General features: G+C 35.5%; 1 protein-coding gene across 1 annotated transcript; it reads left to right on the top strand.

Annotated features, from left to right (window-relative positions):
* Positions 1–11993: 11993 nt before the first annotated feature.
* Positions 11994–14783, top strand: LOC139893897 (uncharacterized). Its single transcript, XM_071877100.1, has 4 exons — positions 11994–12005; positions 12553–12738; positions 12786–13540; positions 14645–14783. The coding sequence occupies exons 1-4, from the start codon at positions 11994–11996 to the stop codon at positions 14781–14783; spliced, it is 1092 nt and encodes a 363-aa protein (XP_071733201.1).
* Positions 14784–14986: the final 203 nt, after the last annotated feature.

The raw sequence follows: 14986 nt of genomic DNA, 5'->3' as shown, positions 1-14986 counted from the left end.
TGTGTTCACGTAGTTTAAAAGAACGTTTATGTTTTCTCATCCCAAAAGTAAGTTCAAAAAGAGTAAAAGTGGGACTATGATCTCACCTTGTATGCACGAACAAAAAGTACTTCAACAAGTAATGTGCGCAAAGGACAACGCTAGTCTCGACCTAAACAATTAGGTTGTATCAATAACGATAGTCACGAAGGGTCAAAGTTGTTCAATTAGTCCTATGGCTCAATACAACTCGATTAATATAGCATGTGAAGCAAATTGTCAAGTTTCATGCAAGATACAAGTATAAAAGCATGTTAGGAAGATTGCATAATTAATTGGTTAAGTTTGACAAAAAGTCAAACTTGGTCGGGTCAAAGTCAACGAAAAAGTCAACATGTTCGGGTCGGGTCCCGGACAAATTTTCTATGCTAATTATTCATATACAAGTATATTAAAACAAGTTTCATGTGAATCGGAGGTCGGTAACTAGTCAAACATTTCGCGTGAATTGGGACCAAGAGGTCAGAATCTGTCCAGCATAATCTGCGCGCCGCGCGGGTAAGGGGCGCGCCGCGCCACCACCTGTACAGACATTTTTCTGTTTTGCAAAACTATGCACGAGCCAAAATCAATTTTAACACAAAACTTGACCCGCAAACACTTATAACGCCTATCATACATCGTTGGAAAGGTATTTTGACGAGGAATGCAACTAAACACATATCATCAATCAAACTTGCACTTAAAACAACCAAAAACCGCAATTAATGTTCCATAATCAATGCATACAAGTCAAAATTGCAATTTAATGATTTGGCAACCAAATTACATGAACGATATGCCGTTTCGAAGGTAATTAAGCATACAACACAACCTAACACTTACAAGTAACATTAACAAGCATTTAATGCATCAAAAATTCAATTTACTTCTATCAAACCCTAACCCAAAATCACAAATTCAACAATCTTGCATATGAAACTAATCCATGTCAACCTACATACCAATTTGAAGCTAGCGATGTTAGGAACACAATTAAAACATGAACTTTCATCATTCAACAACATATGAACACCTAAAACTCAAGATTAAGCAAGCATTCTTTCAATATGAACTAGTTACACCAAAATAGCAAGAACAAGCATACAAATCACATAATTATACTAGACTTGAGCCATAGACACTAATTAACAACCTTTTAATTCAAAAATCTCAAGAACACATAAAATTAGTGGTTTTAGAAAGTTACCCAAATTTGATGAGGTCGGTATGGAATCGAAGAGGAGATCACGAGGAGTTCAAATATGTAATTTGTTTGGCAAGATGACCGCTAGCTCGATTTTGGATGATGAATCTTTGTATGGAAGTTGAGAGAAAAGTTGAAGTAGTAAGAGTGGAAGAGATGAGATTGAATGGATGAGGATGAGGGTTGACTCTTTGACCTAGTCAAAAGTTTCAACCCTTGGCAAGTTTGGTCCCTCAACTTTAAACCGGGTGCGGGAATTACCTAAACGAGATAATTCAACGCATATTAACGGGATGTGTTATAAACATATAACGGAACTTAAATAGTTAAACGGAAAAGTAAACGGAAAAAGGCGGGATGTTACACACGAGCTATTGGTGCAGCTCCTGGTACAAGATCTATTTGAAATTCAACAGATCGATGTGGGGGTAATCCCGGTAATTCTTTCGGAAATACATCGGGAAATTCTTTTGCAATGGTAACATCATTGATGCTCTTTTCTTCAGTTTGTACTTTCTCGACGTGTGCTAGAACAGCATAGCAACCTTTTCTTATTAGTTTTTGTGCCTTCAAATTACTAATAAGATGTAGCTTCGTGTTGCCCTTTTCTCCGTACACCATTAAGGGTTTTCCTATTTCTCGTATAATATGAATTGCATTTTTGTAACAAACGATCTCTGCTTTCACTTCTTTCAACCAGTCCATACCGATTATCACATCAAAACTCCCTAACTCTACTGGTATCAAATCAATCTTAAATGTTTCGCTAACCAGTTTAATTTCTCGATTCCGACATATATTATCTGCTGAAATTAATTTACCATTTGCTAATTCGAGTAAAAATTTACTATCCAAAGGCGTCAATGGACAACTTAATTTAGCACAAAAATCTCTACTCATATAGCTTCTATCCGCACCCGAATCAAATAAAATGTAAGCAGATTTATTGTCAATATGAAACGTACCCGTAACAAGCTCCGGGTCTTCCTGTGCCTCTGCCGCATTAATATTGAAAACTCTTCCGCGGCCTTGTCCATTCGTGTTCTCCTGTTTCGGGCAATTTCTAATAATGTGGCCCGGTTTTCCACATTTATAACAAACTACATTGGCATAACTCGTTCCGACACTACTTGTTCCGCCATTACTCGTTCCGACACAATTTGTTCCTTTCGTTCTATTAACCCCTGGTCCGTAGACCTCACACTTCACCTCGCTATGACCATTTCTTTTACACTTGTTGCAAAATTTGGTGCAGAACCCCGAGTGATACTTTTCACACCTTTGGCATAGCTGCTTCCGATTGTTGTTGTTGTTGTGGTTATTATTGTTGTTGGGATGATTGTTGTAGTTGCTGTTGTTGTTGTTGTTGTTGTTGTTGTTGGGCCGTTTGTTGTAGTTGCGATTGATGTTGCGATTGTTGGGATAATTGTTGCGATTATTGTTGTAATTGCTGTTGTTGTTGTATTGGTGATTCTTATCACCGTTTTCCTCCCACTTTCTTTTGACTTGCTTCACATTGGCCTCTTCAGCAGTCTGTTCTTTAATTCTTTCTTCAATCTGGTTCACTAGTTTGTGAGCCATTCTACATGCCTGTTGTATGGAGGCGGGCTCGTGTGAACTTATATCTTCTTGGATTCTTTCCGGTAATCCTTTCACAAACGCGTCGATCTTCTCTTACTCATCTTCGAATGCTCCCGGACATAATAGGCACAATTCTGTGAATCGTCTTTCGTACGTGGTAATGTCAAATCCTTGAGTTCGTAACCCTCTAAGTTCTGTCTTGAGCTTATTGACCTCGGTTCTGGGACGGTACTTCTCGTTCATCAAGTGCTTGAATGCTGACCACGGTAGTGCGTACGCATCGTCTTGTCCCACTTGCTCTAGATAGGTATTCCACCATGTTAACGCAGAACCTGTGAAGGTATGCGTAGCGTACTTCACTTTTTCCTCTTCAGTACACTTACTTATGGCAAACACCGATTCGACCTTCTCGGTCCACCGTTTCAATCCATCGATCCTTCGGTTCCATCAAATTCCAAAGGTTTGCAGGCAGTGAATTCTTTGTAGGTGCATCCTACACGATTTCCTGTACTGCTAGATCCAAGGTTATTGTTGGTATGTAGCGCAGCCTGTACTGCGGCTATGTTTGAAGCTAGAAAAGTACGGAATTCCTCTTCATTCATATTCACGGTGTGTCGAGTAGTCGGTGCCATTTCCTTCAAAATAGTCAAATGGAACAAGTTAATCATACAGAATATTAAGAGTAGTTAATAGTATTTCGTAGCATAATATGAACTCATTTATAAAAGCTTTTTCTTCATATTAGCGTTTTATAAGTTTAAATTCGGGTAGTACCTACCCGTTAAGTTCATACTTAGTAGCTAATATACAATTCAACTACTACAATTCTATATGAAAAACTGATTATAATAATATTTCACGTTCAAACTTTTATACAATATTTTACAAACTTACAATACCGCTTATTTTACATAAAGCATGAAATATAGCACACAATAACTTTGATACAAGATAGTTGTGAAGATAATTCTAGCTAGTACACAAGTCGTTCAGCAAAGGCAATAAAGACACGTAATTCATACGTCCAGAAACAAGTCATGCATTCTGGTTTTACTAGGATTACTTCCCATCCTTGGTCTTGTGGAACATAACCGTTATGGCCGTTGATAAGACAGCGTGTTGTAACATCGTCAAAGGGACGAGGGTTACGTAATGTCCAACAGTCCCGTAACAATCTAAAAACCTCATTTCTTACCCCAATTACCGACTCCGTCACTTGTGGGAACGTTTTGTTTAATAGTTGTAGCCCGATGTTCTTGTTCTCACTTTGGTGAGAAGCGAACATTACTAACCCGTAAACATAGCATGCTTCTTTATGTTGCATGTTAGCCGCTTTTTCTAAATCATGAAGTCCTATATTCGGATACATTGAGTCAAAATAATTTCTTAACCCATTGCGTAAAATAGCATTTGGGTTCCCCGCAATATATGCGTCAAAGTAAACACATCGTAACTTATGGGTTTCCCAATGTGATATCCCCCATCTTTTAAACGAAAGTCTCTTATAAACCAAGACATTCTTGGAACGTTCTTCGAATGTCTTACAAACTGATTTCGTCGTAAATAGTTGTGCCGAAGAATTCTGACCGACTCTAGACAAGATTTCATCAATCATGTCTCCGGGTAGGTCTCTTAAAATATTGGGTTGTCTATCCATTTTGTGTTTTTATACTATAAAATAGACAAGAGTTAGATTCATAAAAAAAAAAATACTTATTAATACAAGCAATTTTTACATATATCATAAAGCATAAGCACACTATATTACATATATTACACCACACGAATACAACTATCTTATTCTGACTCACTCGTTTCTTCTTCTTCGGTTTTGGTTTGTTTTGCCAAGTTTCTAGGGATATATGATGTTTCCCGAATACGAGCTGTCGTTTTCTACAACGGTTTAGAAAAACCTGGTGGTTTAGAGGTTCCCGGGTCATTGTTACAACTTAAGGGCTTCGGGGGTTGACGATACATATAAAGTTCATCGGGGTTGGAATTAGATTTCTCTATTTTTATGCCCTTTCCCTTATTATTTTCTGTTGCCTTTTTAAATTCAGTTGGGGTAATTTCTATAACATCATCGGAATTCTCGTCGGAATCCGATTAATCGGAGAATTTGTAATCCTCCCAATATTTTGCTTCCTTGGCGGAAACACCATTGACCATAATTAACCTTGGTCGGTTGGTTGAGGATTTTCTTTTACTTAACCTTTTTATTATTTCCCCCACCGGTTCTACTTCTTCATCCGGTTCCGATTCTTCTTCCGGTTTCGATTCTTCTTCCGGTTCTGACTCTTCTTCCGGTTCCTCTTCGGGAACTTGTGAATCAGTCCACGAATCATTCCAATTTACATTTGACTCTTCATTATTATTAGGTGAGTCAATGGGACTTGTTCTAGAGGTAGACATCTATCACATAATATCAAACGCGTTAAGAGATTAATATATCACATAATATTCACATGTTAAAAATATATAATTTCCAACAAAATTTGTTAAGCAATCATATTTCAAGTAAACACGGTCGAAGTCCAGACTCACTAATGCATCCTAACAAACTCGATAAGACACACTAATGCAAAATTCTGGTTCTCTAAGACCAACGCCCGGATACCAACTGAAATGTCCCGTTCCTATTGATTAAAAACGTTCCATATTAATTGATTTCGTTGCGAGGTTTTGACCTCTATATGAGACGTTTTTCAAAGACTGCATTCATTTTAAAACAAACCATAACCTTTATTTCATCAATAAAGGTTTAAAAAGCTTTACGTAGATTATCAAATAATGATAATCTAAAATATCCTATTTACACACGACCATTACATAATGGTTTACAATACAAATATGTTACAACAAAATAAGTTTCTTGAATGCAGTTTTTACACAATATCATACAAACATGGACTCCAAATCTCGTCCTTATTTAAGTATGCGACAGCGGAAGCTCTTAATAATCACCTGAGAATAAACATGCTTAAAACGTCAACAAAAATGTTGGTGAGTTATAGGTTTAACCTATATATATCAAATCATAATAATAGACCACAAGATTTCATATTTCAATACACATCCCATACATAGAGATAAAAGTCATTCATATGGTGAACACCTGGTAACCGACATTAACAAGATGCATATATAAGAATATCCCCATCATTCCGGGACACCCTTCGGATATGATATAAATTTCGAAGTACTAAAGCATCCGGTACTTTGGATGGGGTTTGTTAGGCCCAATAGATCTATCTTTAGGATTCGCGTCAATTAGGGTGTCTGTTCCCTAATTCTTAGATTACCAGACTTAATAAAAAGGGGCATATTCGATTTCGATAATTCAACCATAGAATGTAGTTTCACGTACTTGTGTCTATTTTGTAAATCATTTATAAAACCTGCATGTATTCTCATCCCAAAAATATTAGATTTTAAAAGTGGGACTATAACTCACTTTCACAGATTTTTACTTCGTCGGGAAGTAAGACTTGGCCACTGGTTGATTCACGAACCTATAACAATATATACATATATATCAAAGTATGTTCAAAATATATTTACAACACTTTTAATATATTTTGATGTTTTAAGTTTATTAAGTCAGCTGTCCTCGTTAGTAACTTACAACTAGTTGTCCACAGTTAGATGTACAGAAATAAATCGATAAATATTATCTTGAATCAATCCACGACCCAGTGTATATGTATCTCAGTATTGATCACAACTCAAACTATATATATTTTGGAATCAACCTCAACCCTGTATAGCTAACTCCAACATTCACATATAGAGTGTCTATGGTTGTTCCGAAATATATATAGATGTGTCGACATGATAGGTCAAAACATTGTATACGTGTCTATGGTATCTCAAGATTACATAATATACAATACAAGTTGATTAAGTTATGGTTGGAATAGATTTGTTACCAATTTTCACGTAGCTAAAATGAGAAAAATTATCCAATCTTGTTTTACCCATAACTTCTTCATTTTAAATTCGTTTTGAGTGAATCAAATTGCTATGGTTTCATATTGAACTCTATTTTATGAATCTAAACATAAAAAGTATAGGTTTATAGTCGAAAAATTAAGTTACAGGTCATTTTTGTAAAGGTAGTCATTTCAGTCGAAAGAACGACGTCTAGATGACCATTTTAGAGAACATACTTCCACTTTGAGTTTAACCATAATTTTTGGATATAGTTTCATGTTCATAATAAAAATTATTTTCTCAGAATAACAACTTTTAAATCAAAGTTTATCATAGTTTTTAATTAACTAACCCAAAACAGCCCGCGGTGTTACTACGACGGCGTAAATCCGGTTTTACGGTGTTTTTCGTGTTTCCAGGTTTTAAATCATTAAGTTAGCATATAATATAGATATAGAACATGTGTTTAGTTTATTTTAAAAGTCAATTTAGAAGGATTTACTTTTGTTTGCGAACAAGTTTAGAATTAACTAAACTATATTCTAGTGATTACAAGTTTAAAACTTCGAATAAGATAGCTTTATATGTATGAATCGAATGATGTTATGAACATCATTACTACCTTAAGTTCCTTGGATAAACCTACTGTAAAAGAGAAAAATGGATCTAGCTTCAACGGATCCTTGGATGGCTCGAAGTTCTTGAAGCAGAATCATGACACGAAAACAAGTTCAAGTAAGATCATCACTTGAAATAAGATTGTTATAGTTATAGAAATTGAACCAAAGTTTGAATATGATTATTACCTTGTATTAGAATGATAACCTACTGTAAGAAACAAAGATTTCTTGAGGTTGGATGATCACCTTACAAGATTGGAAGTGAGCTAGCAAACTTGAAAGTATTCTTGATTTTATGTAACTAGAACTTGTAGAATATATGAAGAACACTTAGAACTTGAAGATAGATCTTGAGAGAGATCAATTAGATGAATAAAATTGAAGAATGAAAGTGTTTGTAGGTGTTTTTGGTCATTGGTGTATGGATTAGATATAAAGGATATGTAATTTTGTTTTCATGTAAATAAGTCATGAATGATTACTCATATTTTTGTAATTTTATGAGATATTTCATGCTAGTTGCCAAATGATAGTTCCCACATGTGTTAGGTGACTCACATGGGCTGCTAAGAGCTGATCATTGGAGTGTATATACCAATAGTACATACATCTAAAAGCTGTGTATTGTACGAGTACGAATACGGGTGCATACGAGTAGAATTGTTGATGAAACTGAACGAGGATGTAATTGCAAGCATTTTTGTTAAGTAGAAGTATTTTGATAAGTGTATTGAAGTCTTTCAAAAGTGTATAAATACATATTAAAACACTACATGTATATACATTTTAACTAAGTCGTTAAGTCATCGTTAGTCGTTACATGTAAGTGTTGTTTTGAAACCTTTAGGTTAACGATCTTGTTAAATGTTGTTAACCCAATGTTTATAATATCAAATGAGATTTTAAATTATTATATTATCATGATATTATCATGTATGAATATCTCTTAATATGATATATATACATTAAATGTCTTTACAACGATAATCGTTACATATATGTCTCGTTTAAAAATCATTAAGTTAGTAGTCTTGTTTTTACATATGTAGTTCATTGTTAATATACTTAATGATATGTTTACTTATCATAGTATCATGTTAACTATATATATATATATATATATATATATATATATATATATATATATATATATATATATATATATATATATATATCCATATATATGTCATCATATAGTTTTTACAAGTTTTAACGTTCGTGAATCACCGGTCAACTTGGGTGGTCAATTGTCTATATGAAACATATTTCAATTAATTAAGTCTTAACAAGTTTGATTGCTTAACATGTTGGAAACATTTAATCATGTAAATATCAATCTCAATTAATATATATAAACATGGAAAAGTTCGGGTCACTACAAAACCCATTTATAAACTAGTAAACTTTTATATAAAAAAATATGGAAAGAAAAAGAGTAAGAATGAGATGTGTGAAAAATGATAGAATTGTTGGTGTTTAAATAAGAGTAAAATGGAGTAAAAATGTTTTTTTTTAAAATAAATAGAAAAACGGGTATATATACGTTGGGTAACGAATATATTACCCCAACCAATCACATGCTGCCACACGTCCCTTGAAGCCCCTTTTTTCAGTCAAAACATCAACTGACGCCCCATAGCGTCAGATTTTGACGCCGCGATAATGGCCTCAGGGGCGTCAGATAGCGCCAGCTCGTCTGACGCGTCCATCTCTGACGCTACGTTAGTTCCAGTCTAATATCTTAAAATATTGAGTCATCTTGTTTGCAAATGTAACAGTAACAGACGTTATTCCTCATCTTTAGTATGCATCCATTGAGTTGGGATATGACTTTTTAGTTATTTTACATATGTAACTGAGAATTTTCCTATATTAGTGTATTTCACGTAAGAGTACATAGTTATTTCACCATTGTTATTCACTAAAAAGTTCTTGTGTGCATTTCACGTGATGCCACAACGATGGGGAAATAACGTTTGTTACATCCAGGGACAAACAATACAACATTTTCAAACATTAGGATTGTCCACGTCAAAAAAATACTTTTGGTCCATCTATGAAACTTTGGGTAAACATTCAGGACCATTGGCTCAATTTTGTCTGTTACTTATATTTAATCTAGAATTTAAATGGTTTGGGCCGATATCTTAGAGGTTCTCGTATCTGTGATTTTACTTAAAAAGAGATAACGACCCTTTCAAGTGCAACGAGAGTGACAAATATAGTGTCAGCCATCGGGTACTCGTATCGGGGCTTACCTACACACTAATCTAGGTCATTTAGGCGTTTTAGGTATAGATTACTTGTTTTATATTAGTATTTAGTTTATTTAATCTTCATAATTTATAATAACTAGTTTATTATCTTTCAAAATTGCAGATTTGAATTTAGGAGATATTCTCAAGACAAGTACGTTCACATGCCATGAAGGTCGAGCATGAGATTCTGATGACAGTTTATTGGGAGATGTTGAAGAAGATCTCGATATTTGAGCAGTGTGTGACGCTCCTCGACTTGGTGAGTACTTTGTTATTTATTTCTGTCTGTTTAGTTAGTATAGTGTGTTCTTGTTTTCTTGTTTTAAGTTGTTAGGTTTGAGTCTGTTTTGTTGTGGTGTCAAGTTGTTTCCGTGAGAGCTAAAGTTTATCTCAAATTGATTGTGTCTGCTAGTTTGTGATTTTTATTTTACAAAATTACTTGGCCTCTAAAAAGATAGAAGAGAGGGTGACCTTTAGACTGTTTCTAACCGTGGCGGAGACGTAAAAGGCAGGTGATGTACATTTTTGGTGATGTGGCAAGGTCAAGAGATGAAGTTTATTAAAGGGGAGTGTTAAATATTATCGTGGTGATGTGGTAAAATATTATTGGTAGTTGGGTAGTAAAAATATATTAATTAATAATATAAAAAAATACATGTAGCGAAATCTGATTGGCTGAATTGACTCTTCCGTTGAATTCTCGATTGACGCCTGGGGCGTCAATTTTTGACGCTGCGTTAGGGGCGTTAAGGGCGTCAAAAAGGTTGGCAAGTGGGATGACTGATGCCGCGTCAAAAGTAGTCTTGATGCAGTTGAGACATGGTAAATAAGTACTAGTAGCTTAACCTCAAACATTTTTTTAAAGGAAAATTAAAAAAAAAAATTATGTAATCTTGTGATGTAACTTCTATAAAAATAATACTCCGTAATTAACAACGTTTTATCTAGTAAGGTGACGATTAAGAAGGTTTTATGTGACATCCTAGTTATGGGCCTAGATGAAATAGGTATATTGTGTTATTTTTATTATAATTTAAATACGATATTTAAATTATGAGTAATTTGTATGAAATAATTATAAGGAGTGAAATAATAAATTATGAGTTGATAATTTATTATGTGACTAAATTAATGTGCTTGTGACGATGGTCACAGAAAATATCTGTTTTCATGATTTGGACTTCGTTAGGACTGCCTAATGAGGTGCCTTGTGTTCCACATAACAGATAAAATACCCGTGTTTATTATCAAATGGTGACTAATCTCTTTATAGATATATGTGGATGTTTATAGATATATGTGGATGCTTGTAGTCCATATTATTTGTTGTGTTGTTAACACAAAAGTCAACCAGGGACCATCGCCTAAATTTACTCTTATTTCTTTATTATATATTAGTTTCAATTTTAGAATTAAGCATACACATATATGCTACACAGACGCACCCTTAGATCGTAACTTTAAAATTATGGAATATTGAAAAATTGTATAAGCCTTTGAGGTGTTAATTGCTCTCGTGAACCATAGTCAAAAACAAGGTAAGATGTACTTAATTTATAATTGGTGATTTATAGTTAATTTATAATTGGTGATTTATAGTGATTAGTTAATGAGGTTTGCTTGTAGATTACATATGAAACTAAATAATTGTTTGAATCTAGTCGCATGTGGCTTGTTTGCTAAAAGTGTCAGTACATATTTAGCTTATGAAATCGAAACTGGAACTAGATGAAATAGATTTGACCCCTTGTGCTATAGTATAAATTGTTATAAGTTGTATAAGTTTTTAAGGGTTATGATATAGGAGTAAAGCTTGGATCTTGCTATTTGATACTTGTATGATGAAACTACTAGTTGTTATAGCCTGATGATATATACATGTGCACATATATATGTATGTGTGTGTTTGTATATGTGTATATATATATATATATATATATATATATATATATATATCATATTATATTGTTAGTAATTGAGATACAATTTATTGACTTGTGAGTATTGTTCTCAGGTGATAAACGAAAAGGTGAAGGCTCAGTGATATAAGGCAACTGAGTGCTTGTGCTTTCAGGTGAGTGGGATTATCTTTATGGATGTGATTATACAGTGACAAGTATAGTGATCCGTGTCATGCTTAATTAGACTGTGTAATGAGTATGTGACCAGTGCAGTGACTATATGTGATTATGTGCGCACCCAGTGATTGTCGAGGTGTTTTGTACGACGTGCGTCGAGGTGTTTTGTGCGATGTAAGAGGTCAATGCTATTTACCTTGGTGTCGGGTAGTAGTATTGGGTCCAAGTGTTACTGATTAGTGGTATAGTGTGAATGTCGAGTGCGTCACGTCTGGAAGACTATACCAGTGATTCAGTAATGGGGCTCTTGGTATATTCCAGCTTGATCAGCTACGGGTTGCCGGTCCTCTTGTTTATGGCTTTAAGTGATAAGTGACCAGTGCCTTTAAGCTGTGCTTGATGCTTGTAGTGATGTCCATCTAGATATTGTCATTCACTTAGCGTTATGCTAATTCCCCCACAGTGTTTTGCCCTGCCGGTATAGATTAGCAGCTTTTGGTGGGTTTTGCAGGATAAGGGAAGATGTTTGACACAGTGTCACTCTGATGTTTTGTAATAAACAATATATATTTGAAACGGTTTGTATTAATAACGTAACACCAGTTAATCGTGTAATCATATAATTATGTAAAAAATATACGATGTGTAAATTATGAAATCTTCCGCTGTGAGTGTCTTTAAAAAAAAACCTATGTAAAAAGTACGGTGTTACAACTTGGTATCAGAGCATAGGTTTGGCAGTATGTGCACTGTGTACGTAACTTACTCCCAAACGTATGAATGTGTCGTGTCAAACATCCGAGTGGGGAATAAGTGAATGTAGAGATATGTGCCTAGGTGATTGTGCTTAGTGATAGGTGCTAACAGGTGGGCAGTGTTCAACATTAACAAAACGGTGTTTGCGTTGTGGGATAGTGGGACATGAGCCTCAGGATTGTTCATTTAAGAATAATGTGTGTTGGAACTGTCATAAAGAGGGTCACAGATCTACAGAGTGTCCAGCTGCAAGAAAGAGTTATTCCGGGGTGGGGTCCGGGTCAGGGGTACGTGCTGTGTCAGCTGGGGATCATCTGCTTCCTTTATGGGGCAGAAGCGCAAGAATCCTCCACAACCTGAAGCTAGAGCCTTTCAGATGTCAGTAGACACTGTCACTGCTACTGACGATGCAATCACCGGTATGTTCTTAGTAAATTATTTGCCGGTTCGTGTACTATTTGACTGTGGAGCAAATTGCTCGTTTGTGTCAACTACATTTTGTGCTAAGTTAAATGTGCCTGTTAGTGTAATAAATGAACCCTTAAGTGTCGAAGTGGGTGACGGTAGGACAGTTCCAGTCACAAAGTTAGTGTCTGGAATTACTATTGACATAGAGGGTAGTCTTTTCCTTGTGACTTGTTTAGTGATGCCTATACCAAGCTTTGATGTAGTTTTAGGCATGAATTGGCTTAGTGACCATAAGGCCAATATTAAGTACGATAGGAAAGTTATTTCTTTTCCGGTGGATGGTGGAAAACGGGTAGTGGCTCGTGGTGATCGCGGTGGGTTCCGTTGTCCATTATTGTCAATGATGAAAGCTCGGAAATCTTTGGCCAAGGGGTGTGATTCTTTCTTAGCCTATGTGATCGATGTAAAGAAGGAAAAGAAAGTAGTGTCTGATATTCCGGTGGTGTCTGAGTATCCAGAAGTGTTCCCAGATGAATTGCCAGGCTTACCGCCGATCAGGGAAGTTGAATATAAGATCGAGTTAGTGCCAGGGGCTACGCCGGTTGCTAAAGCTCCATATAGATTAGCTCCTTCAGAAATTCGTGAAATGATAACTCAAATTCAAGAATTGTTGGATCGCGGGTTTATTCGTCCGAGTTCTTCGCCGTGGGGTGCACCAGTGTTATTTGTGAAAAAGAAAGATGGTACGCTCCGAATGTGTATAGATTATCGTGAACTAAATAAAAGAACAGTGAAGAATAAGTATCCGCTTCCTAGAATAGATGACTTATTTGATCAGCTTCAAGGAGCTTCGTTCTTTTCAAAAATAGATTTACATTCGGGATATCACCAGGTTCGTGTTGCTGAATCTGACATTCCTAAGACTGCATTTCGTACTCGTTATGGTCATTATGAGTTCTTAGTGATGCCGTTTGGGTTAACTAACGCTCCAGCAATTTTCATGGATCTCACGAATAGAGTGTGTAAACCGTTTTTGGATAAGTTTGTTATCATGTTCATTGATGACATCTTAGTGTACTCCAAAACCAAATCCGAGCATGCTGAGCATTTAAGACAAGTGTTGGAACTCTTGAAACGTGAACAACTATATGCAAAGTTTTCTAAGTGTGAGTTATGGTTACGTGAAGTTCAATTTTTGGGACATATTATCTGTGCAGAAGGTATAAAAGTGGATCCGTCTAAAATTGAAGCTGTGATGAATTGGAATTCACCAAAGAATCCGACAAAAATCAAGAGTTTTCTAGGATTGGCCGGTTACTACCGACGGTTTATTAAAGATTTTTCAAAGATTGCAAGTTCTTTGACAAAATTAACTAGGAAGGATGTGTCTTTTCAGTGGGGTAATGAACAAGAAACTGCGTTTCAGACTTTGAAAAGTTTGTTGTGTCAAGCGCCAGTGTTAGCCTTACCCGAGGGATCCGATGACTTCGTTGTGTATTGCGACGCGTCATTATCCAGTTTGGGCTGTGTATTAATGCAAAGAGATCGTGTAATTGCGTATGCGTCTCGACAGTAAAAACCAAGTGAAAAGAATTATCCAGCACATGACCTAGAAATGGCTGCAGTAGTGTTTGCGTTAAAGTTGTGGAGGCATTATCTTTATGGTACGCATTGTGTTATCTGCACCGATCATAAAAGTTTACAGTATATCTTTTCGCAGAAAGAGATGAATATGCGTCAGAGACGATGACAAGAACTAAATAAGGATTATGATTGTGAAATCAGATATCATCCTGGCAAGGAAAATGTCGTGGCAGATGCGTTAAGTCGTAAGAAATCCGCTGACAATGTAAAACTTATGCGAATTGAGATTGTGTCAGATTTAGTGGATCGATTAAAGATAGCTCAACTTGAAGCATTATAAGATGAACATTTGAAATCTGAGTTAATTGTGAAAAGAAGAGTAGAATTGATGAATGATTCTCGAGGATTAAAAACTTATCGTGAACGAGTTTGGGTGCCGTTACTTGAAGGATTGAGGGATTTAATCTTAAATGAAGCACATAAATCGAGATTATCTGTGCATCCCGGTATTACAAAAATGTACCATGATCTGAAAGTGTTATA

This window comes from Rutidosis leptorrhynchoides, chromosome 1, assembly GCF_046630445.1.
Source record: "Rutidosis leptorrhynchoides isolate AG116_Rl617_1_P2 chromosome 1, CSIRO_AGI_Rlap_v1, whole genome shotgun sequence".
In the NCBI taxonomy this organism is placed as follows: Eukaryota; Viridiplantae; Streptophyta; class Magnoliopsida; order Asterales; family Asteraceae; genus Rutidosis; species Rutidosis leptorrhynchoides.
The sequence above is the reverse complement of the archived record's forward strand: the minus strand, read 5'-3'. Positions and strand labels throughout refer to the sequence as shown.